This window comes from Mchenga conophoros, linkage group LG7 (genome assembly GCF_057382185.1).
Source record: "Mchenga conophoros isolate Kocher_MC1m ecotype Shallow Benthic linkage group LG7, M_conophoros_male_GT1.1, whole genome shotgun sequence".
Classification (NCBI taxonomy): Eukaryota; Metazoa; Chordata; class Actinopteri; order Cichliformes; family Cichlidae; genus Mchenga; species Mchenga conophoros.
Window position 1 is genome coordinate 58,547,956 of NC_140532.1, and position 23,078 is coordinate 58,571,033.

Genomic DNA, 23,078 nt, shown 5'->3' on the forward strand with positions numbered 1-23,078 from the left:
AGTAGACACAGATTGCAGTGGAAATGCCCCCCAAATTATCCTCAATTATCCACTATAAATATATACAGGTATAGGGATCAATAAAGTATTCTGATTCTGATACAGTACATGTGCAGTACATTTTTGCATATCAATATTATTAATTTTAATATTTTTTAAAGAAGTATTTACAAATGTATTATCAACACAAATCATATGATGAGTAAAACTTGATGCTCTGTCGAAGAAAGTACTTCTGATGCTTAAACAAATAAAATAATAAACTTTTCTCTGTGATTTATATAATTATTGAGCCACCCAAGAGCAGCATTGAAATTTTGAATCTGGCCATGTCCTCTGAGTTTAGAACTTTCTTCAAATGTAGAAAATAATTTGTTAATGAGCCCAGAAACACAAACCCACATTGTGACAAGAATAACAGTCTAGATTCACAGGGGGTATTAAAATATCAATGAAAAATTAAGGTGGAGTTTGGCACTTAAGCTTAGGCTTATTGCGTTTGGTCATTCTCAACCAGTGAGTAAAATAAGTACTGAAAATGCCACAAATTTCTTAACTAAATATTTTTTAGAGGTGCCACTTGAAATTGGCGTGTGTGTAGATTTAAATTTTTTATTGCAGTAGTTGTCATGAATTCTCAACAGCATGCATCACTCATAATGTACCGCACAATGAGGCACACTTTAAACACTGGATTTTTACTCTACTATAAAGAATCCAGCTGACAGGTATCAAAATGCATACTTCGTATACTGGAGAAAACGACTAGAGGACTATATTGAACACTACTACGGCAACTACGGAATTGTTTCAAACACAACCCAACAAGACACCACAAAGCTATTTCCATCTAATTAAATTTTATTTATACTGACAAGATAAAGATCCTACAAATATTGGGAGAAACCACCTCCTATGAGCAAGCATTTGGTAGTGGTGGGAAGAAAAATCTCCCTTGAAACAGTAAGAAATTTCCAGCAGAACCAGGCTGAACGTGGGGCAGATACACTGTAACAGAAGGACCCGATGCCCAAAGCTTTGCAAGTTAAGCAGAAGTTAATTTATGGTGTTTTCTTCCCAACAGTCTGCTTGTACAGCCTTCTGCCTGTGCACCTCCTTCAGCTCCTCACACCACACAACTCTAACCTCCAGCCCCCCGGCAGTTACTGAATTAGAGACATTGTGGTTGATTCTTGACTGGACCTTGGCTGGTCCTTGACGATAATGATATACACATATACATTGTTTTTTGCCACACAAAGGGAGAAAGTTAGATCACATAATTAAATAAAAACAAACAAAAACATACTTAAACTAGATTAGATAGGACTTTATTAATCCCTCGGGTGGATTCCTCCAGGAAATTCAGTAAAGTATTATACTTGTGTATCTAGATGCATATTAGGAAGTGAGAAAACCTTTACAATGCCAATTTGACATAATTTTTGGGTCTCACGATACAGAAGACAAAAGAGGCACAAAATTCTTTAAATTTCTCTAAATGAGAAATTAGAAAAAAGTGACATGAATACAGAAATTGTCTGGGAATTAAGGTATCTTTACAGTTCTCAGTTACGAGATTATTTGGTTCCTCCTGTTGGCCTTATCAGCAATATTACACAGTATTGGTCAGTCTATGGGTACATCTTTACACTATTAAACATTTACAACAACATTTGTATGATACATCACCAAACTCAACAGATAAAGGCTTTAAAAACAAAACTAAAAGACACTGGTCATTAGAAGTGACATTGTTTTTTAAAAAAAAAAAAAAACTTTGACTATCACCAGTGGTTTATCATTATTGTTATATTTGTTATTAATTATATTGTATTATTTGCCTTAATACAAGTGAGCAAATAATGTGTCCAAGAGTGATTCTTCTTTTAGTTTAATCACATGATATTAACCAACAGAGTGTTTCTGATCCAAGCGCCCGAGGACTTGAAATATGCCATGAAAGAATATGGTAACACATTAAATTATAATACAGATATATCTATATGTTTAGTGTTTGTTTTAGTTATTTGTATTCATAAACAACACAAACATATGTTAAATCCATCTATCCATTTTCTTCCGCTTATCCAGGGCCGGGTCGCGGGGGCAGCAGCCCAAGCAGAGAAGCCCAGACCTCCCTCTCCCCAGCCACCTCCTCCAGCTTGTCCGGGGGAACGCCAGACACCCCATACTCCCGAGGTACCCCCCACAGGACCCCCTGAGGGACACAGTCGAATGCCTTCTCCAAGTCCACATGTATGTTAAATACTTAATTCAGTTTTATTTATAAAGTGTTCAAACAGCTGAGAGTACAGGGAGTGGGGTGGGAAAGCAGGTAGGTGCTTGGTCATAAAGCATGATAAATGTCTCACTGGTCAGTAGATGGCTGAGCAAGATGGGTGGAGAATCTGAGAAACAAAGAACCATAGTTAGTACAGTGCAGATGACATGGAACCAACAAGACCACAAGTTGGTCTCAAAGTGTCTAAAATAATGTGTTTTTCTACTTCCACAGAGCCAGTGATGGTTGAAGATGGCTGAATAGATAGTTTGATTTCTAGTGATCCAGAAAGGAACTTGGAAACATGCATACATTTGTTTAAGTTGTGGAAAATCTATCTATCTAGAAATAAAGGTGTAGAAGTGTGTACCATGTATAGTGTAGTAACAAAATTCAGTGCTTGATGTAACTGAGTCACATGAGACATAAGCCATCAATAAGCTATCAATAAGAATAGGTCAAATAATAGAAAATAGACAATAAGCCATAAAGCATAAAAGCAGTGTTTCTCTATCTGTTGTGGAAGACTCTGGTTTGAAGGAAACTTACCAGAGGGCAGCAAGGAAGAACACCTCTTGGTCTTCTGCTTCCTGACTGGCTGGCTGGCCTTCATGCCTGTTCCTACCACCCCCCAACCCTCCTTCACCCTCCTTTAGTTACAGTTATAGTTCTGCGACATGTTTCCGGAGAGAAGCGTTGCAAAAGCAAGTAAGCGGTTTGAGCAATTGAGCACTTGTATTCACTGATTCAAAAGGTTGTAATCACATTAGAATTGCAGATTTCCAGCTGTCAGTATATTTGTATATAATATCATTGGGGGGGGGGGGTGTCATATGATTGTTTAGGTTTTCTCTGTATTGTTGTGGGTCTTTACCTTACAATAAACAGCGCCTCCAGGCAACTGTTGTTGTGATTTGGCGCTATGTATTAAACGAACAGAATTTGATCAAAAACCAAAGAATTTGCATGAAAACAACAGAATTAGAATGTATAGAACAGAGTTTGAATTAAAGCCACAGAATTCTAAAACAAACAATAGAATTTGAATAACAAGAGTAGAATTAGAATGACAACAACGGAAGTTGAATGAAAACAACGGAATTTGAATGAAAACAACAGAATAAGAATGAACAGACCAGAATTTGAATGAAAACAACGGAATTTGAATGAAAACAACGGAAGTTGAATGAAAACAACAGAATAAGAATGAACAGGGGTCCGTTCTTCATACCTCGCTTACTACATCCAAGATCAAATGACACATCCAAGATCAAATCATTGCGCTAACTTTGAGCTCGCTATTCCGGTTCTCCGAACACACCTGTTGTTGACGATTAGTATAGCTGGATGAAGTAATGTGAGATCACTGGGTGGCTTAACAGGGGCTACGCATCGATAGTAGAAACATTGATCGGCAACCCTTTGATTGGTCGGCGAAAATGTCGAAGGAGCGCGCTCAGTATTTTTCGGCAGCAGAGCAAGAACTCTTGATTGAGGGATTTCAGGAGTTTCAGAGTTTAATTAAAACGCAAGGGAACACTGCAAAGGCTGCAAAAGCAAGGAGAGAGGGCTGGCAGAAAGTTGCTGACAAATTAAACTCGTAAGTAATTTAATAATAATAATAATAATAATAATGGATTGGATATATATAGCGCTTTTCAAGGCACCCAAAGCGCTTTACAATGCCACTATTCAGTCACTCTCACATTCACACACTGGTGGAAGCAGCTACGGTTGTAGCCACAGCTGCCCTGGGGCAGACTGACAGAAGCCAGACTGCCATATCGCGCCATCGGCCCCTCTGGCCAACACCAGTAGGCGGTAGGGTAAATTTATTATATTATATTACATTATATCATATCCTCTTTCACATTAGAGCCACAACAGGACCCACTAGAACATGGGAACAAGTAAAAGTGAAATATAAGAATATTCTACAGAATGGTAATATTTATCACTTATATTGCTTTTAGTCTCTTGAAAAGAGACCCTGAAATAATCTGTTTGTTTATAACAGCAACCAAGAAAAGGACAGAGCAAAAAAAAGACAGGTGGTGGTCCTGCACCCCCTCGTCAACAAGTTGGTTGAGTAAATAATACCCTCTCGGGAATATCGATATCTCTCAATGAGCACACTGTCGCGCTGAGCTAAAGGATCCTGTCTATCCCGCAATATACGCTGAGTTCTGAAAACTCTCCTTATCAATCTCGCACCTTCCGCAATGGGTGGCTCGCGTATACGGACAGGACATGGCTGCGACAGGCTTCCCAAATCCACCTTTGCTTTTATAGCCGTGGTCTCTCATCTTGATTACACGAAGTAATTTACTATTACAACTCTAAAATATGAATTACATCTGAAATAATCAAATACATGAAATAGAATGTTAATAGTACATTTCCCTTTTTTTAGGAAATGACCTGTATGTATCTGTATGAAATCAATGAAAGGATCAAGTACTGCATTATCTTTAGTTACATTGATAATATTTATTTATGGAAAAACAGTGGTAAAATATCGCTGTTGCTTTCGTATACATGAAGCGGACATACCTGAGTGGCCGCGATCTAATCCTGTTTACATAAAGTAAGCCTGCTCCCAAGCAGGTTTACGCTCACGGCTCTGTTGCTATGGCAGCAAGTCCCGGATGAGCTTCGGAGAACCGAACGATCCAAGATCACGCGAAATCGTCAACAATCAAATCCAGCTAACTTACTTAGCGAGGTACGAAGAACGGACCCCAGACCAGAATTTGAATGAAAACAACAGAAGTTCCATCCATCCATTCGCTTCCGCTTATCCTTTTCAGGGTCGCGGGGGAGGGGGGGGGGGGGGGCTGGAGCCTATCCCAGCTGTCATAGGGCGAAAGGCGGGGTACACCCTGGACAGGTCGCCAGTCTGTCGCAGGGCCAACACACAGGGACAGACAACCATTCACACTCACATTCACACCTAGTGGCAATTTGGATTATTCAATTAACCTATCCCCACAAGCTGCATGTCTTTGGACGGTGGGAGGAAGCCGGAGTACCCGGAGAGAACCCACGCAAACACGGGGAGAACATGCAAACTCCACACAGAAAGACCCCGGCCTGATGTTGGAATTGAACTCAGGACCTTCTTGCTGTGCCAAACAACGGAAGTTGAGAACAAAAAATGCTATTTGAATGAAAACAACGGAAGTTTAAAACAAACAACAGAATTAAAATTAAAACAACGGAATTAAAATGAAAACAACGGAATTTGAATGAAAACAACAGAATTTGAATGAAAACAACAGAATTTGAATGAAAACAACAGAATTTGAATGAAAACAACAGAATTTGATTGAAAACAACAGAATTTGAATTAAAAAAGGAAAAAAAAGAAAGAAAATTGAACTGAACTGAATTAGAGATTCAATAATACCTACTGCCTTTTAATATGCTGTGCAATGCATTATAATGCAATAGTAGTGACACGGCGTTATATCCAGTCACACCAAGCCAAATGCAGGCACGAAAATGTTTTCCAGGCAGTTTTCCCTGGAAAGCTTTTTAAATAAAAATCTCAAATAACTGCTTAACACTTTAACAATAACCAAGCAACTTTGCAGGAACTGCACAATAATGTCACATAATAAAACTGAAAAATATTTTCAACCTGGAACGTTCTTGGGTCGAGCTTTTTAACCAGCTGCTTAATGCCCCGTTTTTCTACCAGGTAACAATATCGGTAACTTTCATCCACTATTTATTCTTCCTGTCATACGGAGTACAACTGGCAAGTAGTTCAGTAATTTATTTAAAATATAAGTTGTTCATCACCAGCTGCTAACATCTCGTCCGTCATAGCCTGGTTGTACTTAACAGCCTCAAGTAATGAAAAACATTTGTTTTCCACATTTATTTTTTTTTTCTCCAATGACTGTAGAAAACTGTTTTCTGACTGTTTTCTACAGTCATTGGTTTTCCCACATTCCACATTTAGCAGAAAGTTTTGTTTTGTTTTTTGTTTGTTATATTTTGCAAAATATTCTGCTTCTTTGGAGTTTTCTGAAGTAGATCCATTTTTAGGTATTCAAAAGTCATTGGCAGGGGGATGTGCACCTCTGACGACCTCTGACTCTCAGACATGCCCGGGCTTATTTTGTTGTTATTCATACACAGCAGCAAATGTATGGCATTGTTATAACAACAATTTCATAATATGACATTTTGATATAAATATCAAATAAAAAATACATACAAAATATAAACTGAATACTCACATTAAACACAAACAAACAAATAAACCCACCAGCTTTGTACTACAAAGTACAATGTTGGATACATTTTATATTTCAGAGACAGCACGCATAAGATAATGTTTAGGGCATCATGTTTTCTCCCATCCCGTGTATTAACCCCCGTATGAAAGTTTTTCTACACAAAACCAGGGATTTTCAACATATCAATTCTAAACATACTATTTTTCTTTAGAAAGCACCAATTATTTCTATTTGCACCTGTAGTAGAAATATTTCAGAAATCCAACTAAAATTACCAGTGTCATTATTATTAAGCCCTCTGAAAAACTGACCTTTTTTTTAAAAGAAATTGAGCCATTACACAAACCATTGCTGAGCAATGAGGTGCTTTAACTTGATGCTCAAAGCTTGTAAAAATGAAGTTAAATCTGAGGTATTTCTTCCATATTTATGGCCTGGTAAATGGTAAATGGCCTGCATTTGTATAGCGCTTTTCTAGTCCATAGGACCCCAAAGCGCTTTACACTACATTCAGTCATCCACCCATTCACACACACATTCACACACTGGCGATAGCAAGCTACATTGTAGCCACAGCTGCCCTGGGGCAGCTACAAGGCAGCTACAAGCTTTTGCAAGTTTGTATACTATATATACACAAACTTATATAGTGTGTGTGTGTGTGTGTGTGTGTGTGTGTGTGTGTGTATTAAATATATATATATATAAAGTTTTGCAAGGGTTTGAACTGTTACTTGAGAAGGTATCACAAAGCCTTGTGTTGCATGCAGAGAGGACAGAGTCAAATCCCTTGTTTGTGTGCACAAATAAAGATAATTCTGATTTAGCCCTGGACAAAGTCCTCACATAAATCCTACTAAAAATCTGTTGGGTGAATTAGAAGCCAAGGTCCATGCCAGAAGACCATCAAATCTAGAGGAGCTTAAGAGATTCCTCAAAGAAGAATGGGCTGGGATTTTCTTTTAGGAGACTGCAGGCTGTTATCTAGCAAAAAGGATACACAACTGGCTATTAGCATCATGGGACACTAATAATTTTGACCCTTGTAGCTTTTGGGGTTATTTTTAAATAATTTTGTTTCTGTGTGCTAAGCAAAATAATGGAAGCATCCGTTATAAAACTAGCATGTTTGGATTTGTTTAAAAAAAATGTTGCTCTCTTTAACAGTACTTGGGGATTATTAAAAAACAAAACAAAAATAAACAAACAAACAATAATCTCTGTAGAACCATGTCCTTACCTCTGAGGTGACTGAATTGATGCTAGTACCATCCGACAGCCCGTTCCTGCGATACATGCTCACAGAGGGATTGAATGGATGCACAGGTAATGGCAACTGAGGCCTTTAGCTGGGGGGCACACATAACCTGTCATCCATGCCTGCAAACAGAAGACATAAAGCAACTTTGAGTTTTTGTTTCCATCTTAACAGTATTCAAATGCCTGTATATCAGGTCGGCCAGGTCCACCACTGGCCTGCTCTACTACCCACACAAGACACAAGCAACAGTGGCTCACAGACCAGTGGTGGCACATACTTTGTACACTGCCTCAATCTGACAATAGAGTTCACTGCAGGCAAACGGGCAGGCCCTTGAGTAGAGCGAAAAGTGAACACACTCTCTGCTTGACCATAAAACCAATAAGACCCTGTGTCAGCATGACCGCTTTGCCAGTGGATAAGTGATGGTCTGGGAAGGCATAACCATGGAGGGACACAGACCACTACATATTAGACAAAAGCACACTGGCTGCCATTAGGAGCATGAAATACTCAGACTGACCACAAACACTTTGACTTTTGAACTTTAACTCTCATGGCATCTTTGAATTCACCCCTCTGTAGGTCGATCAAACAATGTGGCATCCTTTCATTCCTTACATGACCCGATCCATAGGAGTATAGATATCGAGCATAATTTCTTCCCCATTGAGATCTGGTGTTCTTTCAAAAGTTTTCCCCCACACCATGGCTTATTACTATGCATTTGTTTGGCGTTTAACAACATTTCTTTACCTCTACACCATAGCAACAGCTCAGAAGTCATTTGTGTTCTTTTTAGAAAATAAAATATTTGCCCCGCAAGAATTCTAAGAACCACACACACACATATACAATAAATGGACAACCCATTCTTCTACTCTGACTGATGCATCCTACTCAGGTAACACCGCTCTGTGAAGAGGGCTAATCTATCTCTGTAGCTGCATGGTAATCAAAGTTTAAATCAAGGCTAGACTGAAACATTTGGACATTTAGACGTACAAGTTGTATGAAAGGGAACCTTTCCCTATTTCTGATACAATACTTTATGATGGTCCTAAAACCAAACTTCATTTTAGTTCATGAAGACATTTCACCGCTTACGGTATGAGTCTGTCCCTTGTGATGAGCCAGTTTTTGTCAAAGGGTGTTGATGAGTCTGAAGTGCACTGGGATGTTACGTTTGGAGAATATTATTCTGACAATGTTCTGTCATTCTGTTTCTCCTTGGCCAGCATCTGAAATTTTTGCCATAGATTTTTGCTGGATTAATGAAGGTCCAGTTAAGATAATCACGTTTTAAATGATTTCGCCATGTTTGCATATTCCTTTTCTTTCCCTTCTACATTAGAGGAAATATTCTCTGCCCCGTATGGTGCTGAGCTACCTGAAGGACATCACAGACCCAAGTCTGGATCTCCCGTAGTTTGCGTAATGGGCAAATAGTAAAGTAAAATGTTATTTATATAGCACCTTTCAAGATAAAAATCACAAAGTGCTTCACAGAAGCCAAAACATAAAAATCAAAATCAACCAAAAGAAAGTTTAAAAAGATGAGTTTTTAGCTGTTTTTTTTTTGTTTTTTGTTTTTTGTTTTTAAAAAGCGACCACTGAGTCCACAGATCTCATGTTCAAAGGGAGAGAGTTCCACAGTCTGAGGGCCACAGTTAAAAAAGCTATGTCGCCTTTTGTTTTCAGCCTTGTGTGCTGGACAACCAGCAAACCCTGATCACATGACCTCAGGGACTTGCTGGGAATGTATGGATGTTAAATTTCACTGATATATGTTGGTGCTTGTCCATGCAGAGCCCTGAAAGTCAAGGTCAAAACCTTAAAGTGGATTCTGAATTTAATAGGGAGCCAGTGCAGCTGAATCAGGAGGGGTGTGACATGGGAGTACTCGGAAGACTTGGTCAGAAGCTTTGCAGCAGCATTCTGAACAACTTGCAGATGCTTCAAAGAGGCTTTACATAAACAAGTAAACAAAGAATTACAATAACCCAGACGAGATGAAACAAATGCACGAATGACAATTTCTAATTCGGAGCGCGATACAATGGGACTCAGCTTAACAATGTTTCTCAAGTGATAAAAACAGGAGCAGACCAGAGATTTAACATGAGCGTCCAAAGTCAGAGCTGAGTCAATAGTACCATCAAGGTTCCTGATAGAAGGTTTGGCAAATGTAGCAAGTGGACCCAAGTTTTCCATAATACTAGGTACAATTTTTTTAGGAGGACAAACAAGGGCAGATTCTTAATCATTAAATTATCTATACTTGATAAAAAAGCTATGTATTGTACGTATATATGGTCCAAATGTTGATGATCCCTCATTCTTTCACGGTTTTTTCAGTGCACTCTCTGAACACTTAGATGGCACACTTGTTCTTGGAGGCAACCTCAACCTTGGACTAAATGGAGAAATGGGTAGGCTCAATACAGCAGGAACTCGGCGTAATTGGCAGTCCACAAATATAATCAAACTGTATATGAGCAACTTTGGTCTTTGCGATGCATGGCGCTCCCTTCACCCCACCAGTAAGGAATATACTTTTTTCTCACATGTCCATCACTCCTACTCTCATCTGGATAATTTTTTGGTCAGCAGCTCACTGCTGAGTGACATTTCAGATACTGAGATTCACCCTATAGCTGTCAGCGATCATGCTCCTGTATCTTCAACACTAATGCACAAGAATAATACTACGCCAAGTAAAAACTGGAGATTTAATACATCACTGCTTAAAGATGAAGACTTTATTAAATATTTTAAAAAAGAATATTTAGACTATAATGATGCTCCCGGAACTTCAGCATCTGTTCTATGGGAAGCAGGGAAAGCTGTGATGAGAGGTAAAATAATTTCTTTCTCATCACATAAAAAGAAAGAAGAAAACAAAAACATTCAGGAATTAGAAAAAAAACATCAAATCCCTGTATGTCTGTGTCTATATGTCAGGTTGGGTATCAGACGCCACCTCTCTGGGGACATCTCAGGCCCTCTAAGGTATGGAGGCCGATCTCTCCCCACCACTTCACCTGCCAGTGGCAGACGCCCTCAGACATCGGTGCGTTGGTGGTTCTTTGTGTCCGGGGATGGGCGCCCAGGTACACACCGGCTCACTCCTTGGTGGCTGCTTATCGGGGCCTGGAGCCTGGGGCTCGCTCGGGCCACTTCAGGGGTGGGGTACTCTCAGCCTCTCGGCCTGGGGCTCGGTCACTCAGGCACAGCTGGCTGCCGGCGGAGCTCACGGGCATGTCACTGCAACCCCCCCTGGCTTCTGCTCCGCGGCTGCGGAGTGACCCCTCATCTGGGGCTCTCTTCAGCTCTTTCTGGGACAGGTGCGCGGCTGCCCCTCTGTTGGTCTTCCTTGGTCTCTTGTGTTCTGGGGGCCTCTGGATGTCTGGAGTTTTGATCTCCTCCATACCTGCTTCATGCCTTGGAGGACTGGGTTATGGCCCCCCCCACACCCTCTAGCAGATCATTACATGAAGAAACGTTTTAAATACAAGCACGTTCATGCTCACAGGTGTACACACAGGTGCTCACACACACAAACTACACCCTTTTTGGCTCCTACCTCAAAGCACACTGTGCACTGTCGATCTTACGTGCTGCACAATAATGTTTAATATTTAGTATTTACTGTTATATTCCCATAGATCATCGTGATGTTGTTTATTATATTGCTCTCTTTTTCTTCTGCTTGTTTTCTCTTTTTTCCTTTCTCAACAGGTGATCCAGGTGATTGATTGGTATTTTTTGTCTGCTTATGTTGTTGGTTTTTGTTTTTTTGCCCTTTATCCCCGTCCCTCTTGTCCGCTGTTTTTCTTTCCCTCTTTCTTTCTCCCCTTTCTTTTCCCAGTCAAGTCTGTCCCGTATTTAGCAAGTGAAAATAAAATAAAATAAACAATAAAAGGTGAATCAAATAGACCATTATGGCAAGGCTGGGATGGGCCATTTGGTAAAGTAAATCCATTGGGCATCTTTCTTCGCCTTTAGACAATAATTCTGATGGCAAGAGAGCCAAACGGGACAGGCAAGAAAAAAAAAAAAAAAAGGAGCACAAACAAGGACTTCAGTCTTCTCCTCATTTAGTTGAAGAAAGTTTCCAGCCATCCAACCTCTAATGGAGTCTATGCACCTATGAAAAATCTGTAGCTTGGAAACATCTTGGGGCTCAAAGGAGATATATAACTGAATATCATCTGCATAGCAGTGATACGAAATGCCCTTAAAAGTGCTCAATATGTGCTGAAGAGGAAGGAAATACAACAAAAACAATAAAAGCCCCAAAACAGAACCTTGAGTTACACCATAGGCAAGAAAAATAGAAGATGAACTGTACTTAGAGGTAGCCACAGAAAAGGATCGTTCATGCAAATAAGATTCAAACCAGTCCAAAGCAGCCCCTGATATACCCACCCAGTGTCTCAGCCTATCTAGAAGAATATGATGTTCCACAGTATCAAAGGCGGAGGTCAGGTCCAACATCAACAAAACGGAGCATTCTCCTGCATCACATCTCATCAAAATGTCGTTGGAGACTCTAAGAAGTGCAGTTTCAGTAGAGTGAGCTCTACGAAAGCCAGATTGGAATTTATCCAGAATGCTGTATTCATCTAAAACAGCTATAAGGTGCTTATCCACAACCTTTTCTAAAATCTTAGCAATGAACGATAATTTTGAATTTGGTCTGTAGCTACAGAGAATAGAAGCGTCAAGCTTAGGTTTTTTTTTTTAAACAGTCGGTGAATAACAGCATTCTTATATTAACAGGGACCTGACCAGAAATCAGTGAGGTATTGATAATTGTAAGCACACAGTGACCGATAGACTGAAAGACATTTTTAAACAAAGATCCAGGTAAAATATCAAGAGAGCAGGAGGATGCTCTCATCGAATCAACTAACTTGACCAGCTCTGGTAAGGACACAGGTAAAAATCTTTCTAAAATTACAGGCCTAGCTTGAGTTGGAGCTGACAACAGAGACACAGAAGGAGAGATTCCTCACATTACTGACTTTTTCAACGAAGAAAGAAAGAAATTTTTCAAAATCTTCATTTAATGAAATTGGGACAGCAGATGGAGCAGGAGCAACAATATCACTAATAGTGTCTAATAGTACCTTGGGGTTACCTCTGCTCTTAGACACAAAGTCTGAACTTAGTTCGCATCTCGAACTGAAGTGTTAAAAGAGACTAAAAGGTCCCTTAAATGAAGGAGATGGACATGCAAATGAGTTTTCCTCCATAAACGCTCAACCTTATGGCAGCAACACTTTAAGAAGCGAATGCTGTCATTTATCCAGGGGGACGACTTTGAAACTGGAGCTAGTCTAGTTTTGACAGGACAAACATTGTCTAAAATAGAAAGAGAATGATTATTAAAAAGATTTGTTAAAAGATGAACATCGTTATAAGGAGATAAAACTAAATTAAAAGCAACGGAAAATTTAACAGCAGTAGAGGAATTTAAGATGCGAGAGCTAACCACATGTTGAACAGCACTGAAAAAAAGGGACTGGCCATCTCTTGGATTTATGTAAGCATCTTGCATGTATTTAACACAATTGCCTCATGTTTTAAAGATAAATGTAACTATATAGTGTAAAAACGACATGATATGCAGAAAGGGTGTATTAAATTGTTCATATCATGTTCAGGTGAAGTAAGTCAATAAGATAGCAACGTTAAATCTCGTGAAACCACGCGTGATTTCATCTCGCGGGCTTTGGATCGTGGTTTAAAAAAATGCATCCATCTCAGTCAAGTCGAGCAGCCAACTCTACGTTTTTTGGTATGTCTTGATTTTTTGAATTATTTAATATTTACCATATTTCAGCCAAATGTAGTTAAACGTCTAAAGTGCCGCCATGTAACATGCTAAAAAAGAGCCGTTAGCTTATTTGCTGTTTTATCTGTTGTCAAAGAATTGGCGCTTTTTCATTTGAATTTGTCTTTGGCACAAGAGCCGTAATATCACATTAAACCTAATTGCGAGGCACTCATAACATAATTTGGTTTTCTGTGTGAATAGATTTGTCAACTGACTCTTCAGTTACATTGTGTATTTACTGCACCGTGGTGTTAGTGAGATTTTGGACATTGAACAGCTTTAGCTAATATCATCAGCGGCATTATGCTAGCTTACATCCCTACCCCTCCTGCCCTCACCTGCTGTCCTTTTGTTTTTGTTTTTGTTTTTGTTGATGCACATTGAGAGACCACATCTATTCTGCATTTCACCAGGAGTCAGCTGATGGATTGTGGGTTCAAGGTGTTATGGTAAGAAAGTATATTCTATTTTCGCTTAAGGTTTCTGTAACTTAATTATAATAGGTTTTTTATAATTATTAGGTGCATGCATACTCAAATAGACCACCCTATTAATACAACTGAGAAATCCAAAATCTGCCATAGGTTTAACTTATACCTGTATGTATTGTCAGAAAGGTGATTACTGGACTCACATTAATGCACACTTGAACTAAAATGAGGTTGTAACTTGTGGGTTCTTGGGTTGCAAATCAGAAATAAACATCTTTGGATTTTTTTAATCCCATAAGATCTGGAAGCACAGTTTTTATTCAACAAAACATTACTGATTATTAACCAAGCACAGTGCCTGCTGTTATTTCAAAATAATTTTATGTCATTTCAGATGAAATGCAGCATTCCAGTGCATCCCAACCATGCCTTTACAGTCAAGGTTTCTGACGGAGCTGAGTTTCTCTCTGACAGTCTGCTGAAAGTGTTTGCAAAGTGATCGGGGGAACAGGGCACAAAGCTAAAGGATGTAGCTGCCATAATGACAGTAAGAACTTTAAAATTCTTTAACTACAAAGTGTATATGTATTGCATTAGGTCAGTAAAAGATTTTTATGCTGCATCCATTGAAACAGTCAACTATTACCTGTGAGTACTGATTCCACCGAAAGGATGCCATAATTTTCGTCATGCATTTACTGGCCCACTGAGAAAAATTGATCTTTTAAAAAAAATAAATGTTCTGGAAACTATATATCCATAAAGTTGATGTCAAACAGGAACTTTTGATATTGCTTTGTAGATGCTGGTGTTGCATGTTGACTGGTTTAAGTTTTTGTCTGGGATCATTTTCTTCTGTGCTACTGAAAAGTTCACAAATCTCTGTTTTCTTTGTTATAATACTTTAGGATGACATTAATGCTCGAAGGGAGTCCCTCATCAAAGTGCTCCGCATCTGTGTGAAAGACAATTGCAACATCTTGGTGCAGGAGTTCATGGTGAGTGTTTTATGAGTAGATTGTGGCTTTGCAACATTTAAAAATGCATTTAGTTATCCACTTGATCCTCATTGGACTGGTTAGGACCAGTAGTCCTCTTTAATAATTTGAAGTTCACATGAGGCCTGGTAGTGAACTCGGCCGCCGGCCCTTGAGGCCCCACCCCTGTATTAGGGGTCACATCAGTGTGAAAAAACTTTAAATTTGTCATTCTAGTGAACAAAGGAAAATCCCACCAATATTTATATTAGCTTTTGTTTGGGAAAAAAAAAAAAAAAGACCAACAGCTAACCAAATTGTGGGGCTGAAAGTCTAAATTCTAACATCTTCTGAGTGACAAAACCTGGATTTCTGATGGGCCGGTGTCTTTCTAACAAAAACGAATGTAAAATTATGTTTTTCACCCTCTCTTAGAAACTCTGTTAGACCATGAATGGCAGCATGGCAGGCCACTCTTTGGCTATAGCTATTTACTATGTTGCTTGCATTGGTTTAAATTACTCTAACATTAGAACTGGTAGATTCAAAAGAGATGAGTTTAAAAGGGAATCTTAAAAAAATGTTTTGTGTTTAACCAGGACTTGACTGAGGCCACTGCACAGATTGAGAAAACCACAATGAACATCTGTCTCCAGAGGATGCACCAGGCAATGACTTTTCTGATGTTGGCATCATCATCGAGGGTATAGTAGTTCTTCAAGATCTGGATAACGTGACCTTTGCAGTAGCCATGCTGTTTGGACCTTTTTTATTCCTTCAATATGAGTTACCCATCACAACTCTGCTACACTTTTGAGGTGATTCAAAGGGTGGTAATGGAGTTGGAAGCAACTCAGCTCTCAAGAAAAGTTCACAACTAAGACAAAACTGCTCCTGCAATGAAAGCTCACTGTTATGCATGTGAGGTGACCAGCTCTAGGTGAGAAGACATTTAAATCTCACACTTGTTCTGCTGCATTTTTGAAGCTCAATTCCAGGAACAGATCGCAGGGTTCATTTTTATATACACTGCAACTGCCATGAGGACGAGCCGTTTTTTTGTTGTTGTTGTTGTTTGTTTTTCCTTTTACTCTGTACAAGTTCTCTGTTTGGCAGCATTTTTAAATTTCTCTTTGTATTTTTTTCTTTCTTTTACTAGTGAAGAGATGTAGCATGAACAGTTATGCAGTCTAAATATCCCATATGGGCCGTGTGAAATGGTATTTTCAGTTTCATTCAGTTGAAGTAAGGAACGTTGAATATTTCTAAGTGTGCTGTTTTGAACCAAGATGTCACAGTATGATCAGTGCTGTAATTTTTGACAGTCACTGTATCAATGTTATTTTTGCATCTCTTGAATAAAGGTTTTGACCTGCAAGTGCTAATTTCTTTAGTTATTGGGGTAAAATGGGTAATGTTAATAGGAAGGTGTTTGCCAATTCAGTAACCTAATTTAATGTTAATGGAAACTAACATTACCTCAAATTGTTTAGTTATAATTGTTGTTTAACTGAATCTTGACGTCAGAGGCCTTAAATAGAATGTTTTGATTTGTTCTTTCCCAACATTTTTCAAAAGAAAGAGTCTAATTTCTTTGCTGTGATTGATTCCAGAGAACACGGAAGAACTGACATTATTTAATTGTTGGTTTATATAGATTCAGTAGTGGAGTAATGTCAGTTTAATTCTTTACCTACTGTCAATGCAGTGAAATTAGACATTTTGTTTTGAAAGGCTACTGGTGGATGCCAGCAACCATCTTGGAAGAGGACAATATAATCTGTTATAAGGCCTCCATTTGAAAATTGTGTATTTGATACTAGAATATAATAGCAAAATGTAATTTGAAGATAACATGTAGTATTTAAGTGACCAAGTAGTATTGGGTAAAAGTTATTGAATGGTGTTGGGATAAAGTGAGAAAATTGTGAAGGATTAAAATATTTCAAGAGCTCAAATTACTTCATCAAAACATGTTTAAGTCACATTTTATCAACACAAATTGCACAGGTTTATTGAACATGAATAAATTGTGTTAATTTAACTCAATTGTTTAAGTTGCTGCCAAAGCAAAACATCTGTGTGCAACAAATGTCCACCATTGAATTAAGTAAATCCAACAACATATTTTTTTCAGTGAGGAGAGAGGGACAGATGAAAAGACAGGTTAAAAAGAATACAACAATGGTCCGAAATAAAAAATGTCATCAGTACAAATAAACTCAATGTTTAAACCTAAAGTAAAAACAAGGTTCAGTGTGTGTCCTTTGGTGTGTGTGGGACCAGAGACATGCTGTGTAAAATGAATAGAATGCATGACGCTAAGGAAACCTCTGGCAAAGAGCTCAGGAGAACCATCTGTTAAACTCCTGAAGTTCACAGATAACGCCATCATCATCAGACCAATGTCTGATCCAGAACAATGACAAATCAGCGTATAGATGGGAGGTGGATCAGCTGGTCCACTGGTGCCGTCAGAACCATCTGGGGCTGAACCCGCTCAAGACAGTAGAAATGATGGCGGACTCTGAGAACCCCCTACCTACAGTGCTGTTTACCAAACCTAGCCGCTGCAGAGACAGTTTGTTCCTCTACTCTGATAAACACTGTGAAATAACCCACTATAATATCTTTCAAGGTCAGATCAGATATCCTGTCTTCCTTCTTATCCTGTCTTCCTTCTTATCCTGTCTTCCTTCTCTCACCCTAACCGGTCGCAGCAGATGGCCGCCCCTCCCTGAGCCTGGTTCTGCCGGAGGTTTCTTCCTGTTAAAAGCGAGTTTTTCCTTCCCACTGTCGCCAAAGTGCTTGCTCATAGGGGGTCATATGATTGTTGGGTTTTTCTCTGTATCTATGAAGCGCCTTGAGGCGACTTTTGTTGTGATTTGGCGCTATATAAATAAAATTCAATTCAATTGAATTGAAATAGATCAGACCAGGCCCCCTTCTTGCACTGCTCCATGGTTGAGGTCTGATGCCCGTTGTTACCACTTTAGGTAGTGGACAGGGGTCAGCATGGGTCTGTGCCTATGCAACCCCAGACACAATAAACTGCAATACACCATGTATTCTCACATTTTTCTGTCAGAACCAGTATAAACCTTTTCAGCAGTTTGATCTCCATGACTGTGTTCTTGGATCACCACTGTTCCTTTCTTGTACCACTTTTGATAACCACAGATACAGACTACTGCAGACTGGAAACACACACAGTGAGCTGCAGTTTTAGAGATGCTCTAACCCATTCCTCTAGCCATCATAATTTAGCCCTTGGCAAACTCCTTCAAAACCTTATGGTTGCCCATTTTTCCTGCTTCTGATACACCAATGTTGACGGCAAAACATTCACTTGTTTCCTAATATACCCCACCCACTAACAAGTGCCATAATGAATAGATTATTACACTGATAATGTTATTCAAGTATTTATTTATATAGATAGAATTCATGTGTTTATACTATGGGAAGACAGCAGATTATTTCACTAAATAGTCTGAAAACAGTTTTTTTTTTTGAGAATGTGCCAAAATAAGACTTAAACAGCATACAGTGGACCTCATTACTACTATGCAGTCTCAAAACATGCCTAGGGTGTGAGCATGTCAGTATTATGGGACAGTTTAAGGTCACTGCAATAGAAGTGTTTGTTTCCACTAATTAAACCAAAATGGCATTCAATTGGTCACCTCACTCACCTCAGCTGGACTCCAACAGAAAGTCAGAGTAAAGAAGGAACATCATTTAATATCAAAGCAAGTATCAGATTTTTTGTATTGCACTATACTACTGTAATAATAGCGCAGTTAGCCTGTGTGTGTGTGTGTGTGTGTGTGTGTGTGTGTGTGTGTGTGTGTGTCGACAATGTTGTCTCTATTGTATATGCTGCCACGTCCCTACATATGACCCTGCAGAGGCAGGGGTGGGGGTAGTGACGAGTTAGTTTCTTAGAGGGGGGGGGGCATTTTGTGCTTTAGGCCAGTTCAACACTGAAGCGAGCACTTTACCACACAGACATCTTTTGGCAGCTGAAATACATGTAAAAAGCCTCAAAGAGACACACATCCACGCGCCTGTACAGAAAAGATGCGCATCGCAAGCATGTTTGCGGGTGTCCGCAGGCTGCGTCTTGTGACAGCGACGTCGTACGCCGCGGCTGTTCTAGTAGCCTTATTTATTAAGCGCGCACTGCCAGGCCTGCTGCCAAGTCTGTATCAACCTCTTCCCAACGATAAGAAAAAAGCATACAAACACATCTGTTGTGCCTACCTTTCCATGGCACAGTCCCTCCCTCCTCCTGCTGCTGTAAAAACAAAGACGACAATATGAGCCCACATTAAAACAACCCCCGAAGCTGCAGCTCATTAAAATCCAAACGGTGTTTTCCAAGCGGTGTCCAGGAGGGTTACTCCTCCTTTAAGCCGAACATGAAGCCAAGGTCGCAACGTGTGGTCCGCGCGATCCACAAGCTGCAAGGGATACATTAGACGAAATCATTCAAATATGGCAGTGACGTGCCAAATTATCCCCAGAATTTAAAAAAAAAGTGAAAATGAATAAATACCGACAGCAGGAAGTGACAGGTAGGCGCATTCATCTTGATAGCCAGGTGTATTGCCTAATAGTGTGCTTGGCTTCACAGACAGCTCCCGCCTCTAAGAGCAACGGACCAATCAGGGAACGGATCAAAGACAGCGTCCTTAAGACGCAGGTGCATCTATGTTGCCTTCAACAGCAGTATAAGCTCGTACATTATACTCCTTTTATACCCGATTCAGGGGTTTATAAGAAATACAATCATGGGAGTAATTTGTAGTGTTTTTGGTGGTGATTTTGTGCAAGACATAGCGAACCAGTCTGCACCATACTGAGAGTCATGGAGCCAGCGAGGAAGAGAAGACACTCTAATGTCTAATTATCTTCTCTATTATCTCTCTGGTTGTGTAACCCAAAGAAAGTTTGATAAAGCAGAATGAGAGCAGCTAGGCTCTTTTAAGCCTATAGAATAGAATAGAATAGAATTCAACTTTATTGTCATTGCACATGTCACAGGTACAAGGCAACGAAATGCAGTTTGCATCCATCCAGAAGTGCTTTAGCCATAATATAGATATATTACAAAATATATATTAGCAATAATATAGATTTGTAGATATATTACACAAATGGGTCTGTTATAGGTATAAGGGTACAAAATATGGGTCTATTGTGTGTATGTTACAATGTACACGGTATGAAGGTATGTTATGAATATGCTATAACTATAAGTATGTACATGCTGTAGTGGGTGTACAAGCTATGTGCAGGCTATGAACATGATATAAATATGAAAACTATACAGAAATATAAAATATGAAACTATACAGAAATCTGAACTGTGCAATTTATAAATTCAATTCAATTCAATTTTATTTATATAGCGCCAAATCACAACAAAAGTCGCCTCAAGACGCTTCATAGATACAGAGAAAAACCCAACAATCATATGACCCCCTATGAGCAAGCACTTTGGTGACAGTGGGAAGGAAAAACTCGCTTTTAACAGGAAGAAACCTCCGGCAGAACCAGGCTCAGGGAGGGGCGGCCATCTGCTGCGACCGGTTGGGGTGAGAGAAGGAAGACAGGATAAAGACATGCTGTGGAAGAGAGACAGAGGTTAATAACAGATATGATTCAATGCAGAGAGGTCTATTAACACGTAGTGAGTGAGAAAGGTGACTGGAAAGGAAAAACTCAATGCATCATGGGGATCCCCCGGCAGCCTATGTCTATTGCAGCATAACTAAGGGAGGATTCAGGGTCACCTGTCATGGTCCTGGGCCATGTGGGCCCAGTATTCTTAGTTTTCATGTATTTTTGTATTTTGTTCTTTATTTAGGCCATGCTTCCTGGGTTGATCTGTTACGTTGTTCCTTATGTGTTTTCCCTTCGTGACTCTCACCCCCTGTGTGCCCCTCTGTGTATTTATGAGCCCTCGTCTCTCTTTGTGCTTTATTCTATGTTTTCCCCAGCCCGTTATGTCTGCGTTCTCCCCGTGCTCTCTCTCCTCCTGTTTGAACCTCTGTGTACTTCCTGCTTTACTTTGCCCATCTCCCATCAGTGTTACGTTCACTCCTGCCGTGTCTTGTTATGATTATCAGTGTCACCTGTGTTCCCCGTGTGCATCCACTTCCCCTGATCTTCCCTCATATGTATTTAGTCTCTGTGTTTCGTACAGTCTGTGTTGCGTCGTCTGTGTTCTCACCCCCATGTTTTCACGATCAGTCTTTTGTGATCATCTTCGTCTCAGAGTTCTCTTAGTTTGTCACAGTATTAGTTTTCCCAGTTTAGTTATAGTTTAGCCACGCTATCCCTGCTGTGTTTGTATTCCTGGTCTTCAGTCATATTAAAGGCTCGCTTTCTGTTAAACTCACTCCCGTCTACTCACTTGTGTACGCTCCTGGGTCCATTACACACACCACCGCACGACCTGCCTCTGCAGACCGTGACACACCTGGTCCAGCCCTAACTATATGCTTTAGCAAAAAGGAAAGTTTGAAGCCTAATCTTAAAAGTAGAGATAGTGTCTGTCTCCCGAATCCAAACTGGAAGCTGGTTCCACAGAAGAGGGGCCTGAAAACTGAAGGCTCTCCCTCCCATTCTACTTTTAAATACTCTAGGAACAACAAGTAGGCCTGCAGAGCGAGAGCGAAGTGCTCTAATAGGGTGATATGGTACTACAAGGTCATTAAGATATGATGGGGCCTGATTATTTAAGACCTTGTATGTGAGGAGCAGGATTTTGAATTCAATTCTGGATTTAACAGGAAGCCAATGAAGGGAAGCCAAAACAGGAGAAATAGGCTCTCTCTTTCTAGTCCCTGTCAGCACTCTTGCTGCAGCATTTTGGATTAGCTGAAGGCTTTTCAGTGAGTTTTTTGGACATCCTGATAATAATGAATTACAGTAGTCCAGCCTGGAAGTAATAAATGCATGAACTAGTTTTTCAGCGTCACTCTGAGACAGGATATTTCTAATTTTAGAGATGTTGCGCAAATGGAAGAAAGCAGTCTTACATATTTGTTTAATATGTGCGTTGAAGGACATGTCCTGGTCAAAAATGACTCCAAGGTTCCTCACAGTGTGACTGGAGGCCAAGGTAATGCCATCCAGAGTAAGAATCTGGTTAGATACCATATTTCTAAGCTTTACAGGGTCGAGTACAATAACCTCAGTTTTATCTGAATTAAGAAGCAGAAAGTTAGCGGCCATCCAGATTTTTATGTCTTTAAGACATTCCTGCAGTTTAACTAATTGGTGTGTGTTATCTGGCTTCATGGACAGATAGAGCTGGGTGTCATCTGCATAGCAGTGAAAATGTATGCTATGTCTTCTAATGATGCTGCCTAAAGGAAGCATGTATAATGTAAACAGAATTGGTCCTAGCACTGAACCCTGTGGAACTCCATAATTAACCTCAGTGTGTGAAGAGGACTCTCCATTTACATGCACAAATTGGAGTCTATTAGATAGATATGATACAAACCACTGCAGTATAAACAGTTGTAAACAGTTGTAGAATTATAATTATCGTATTGTACAGAATGATTGTCTATACAGCATATACAGTAGTGCAGTTAAGATAAGTGAAATATGTGGATAATTTCTACAGAGGCTATGTAAAGTGCTAGTGGTTGTGAGTGGTGGTTCAGTCCATGTTATTATTGTGTGTATGAGGGTACAGTTGTCCATTTGTTTGTTTTTGTTTTTGTCCATTGTGGTGTATGTGGTATGTGCTGTCCTTCTAAAAATGATAAATGTAAACTACATAGTAGATGCACTGGTCCTTATATAGCACTTCTTCTATTTAACATGACAATTCAAAAGATTTAATACAATACGCTTCATTCATCCAATGGATGCAAGTTGGGGTTAGTATCTTGTCCGAGACAATTTGGCATGCAGACTGAAGCAGCCAGGGATCAAACCACCAAACTTTCAATTAGTAGAGGACCTGCTGTACATGCTGAGGTACAGCCACCCCTGTGCCTCAG

General features: G+C 39.6%; 1 protein-coding gene and 1 long non-coding RNA gene across 3 annotated transcripts in view; one reads left to right on the plus strand and one right to left on the minus strand.

Moving 5' to 3' along the window:
- Positions 1-19,645, minus strand: part of LOC146571307 (ras-specific guanine nucleotide-releasing factor RalGPS1-like) — a 96,701-nt gene extending 77,056 nt beyond the window's left edge. The window contains exons 1-3 of one of the 2 annotated variants that reach the window (XM_085280461.1): positions 19,610-19,645; positions 19,315-19,514; positions 7,775-7,914 (exon numbers count right to left, since the gene is read on the minus strand). In XM_085280461.1, coding sequence (XP_085136587.1) covers positions 7,775-7,831 — 57 coding nt within the window. In that variant the 5' untranslated portion in view covers positions 7,832-7,914; positions 19,315-19,514; positions 19,610-19,645. The remainder of the gene's footprint in view (positions 1-7,774; positions 7,915-19,314; positions 19,515-19,609) is intronic. The other variant, XM_085280462.1, reaches the window with a different exon arrangement.
- LOC146571309 (uncharacterized) lies at positions 13,652-16,426 on the plus strand. The gene is made up of 4 exons (XR_014893103.1): positions 13,652-14,089; positions 14,466-14,618; positions 14,980-15,069; positions 15,648-16,426. It is a non-coding gene; the product is annotated as an uncharacterized LOC146571309 (long non-coding RNA).
- Positions 19,646-23,078: the final 3,433 nt, after the last annotated feature.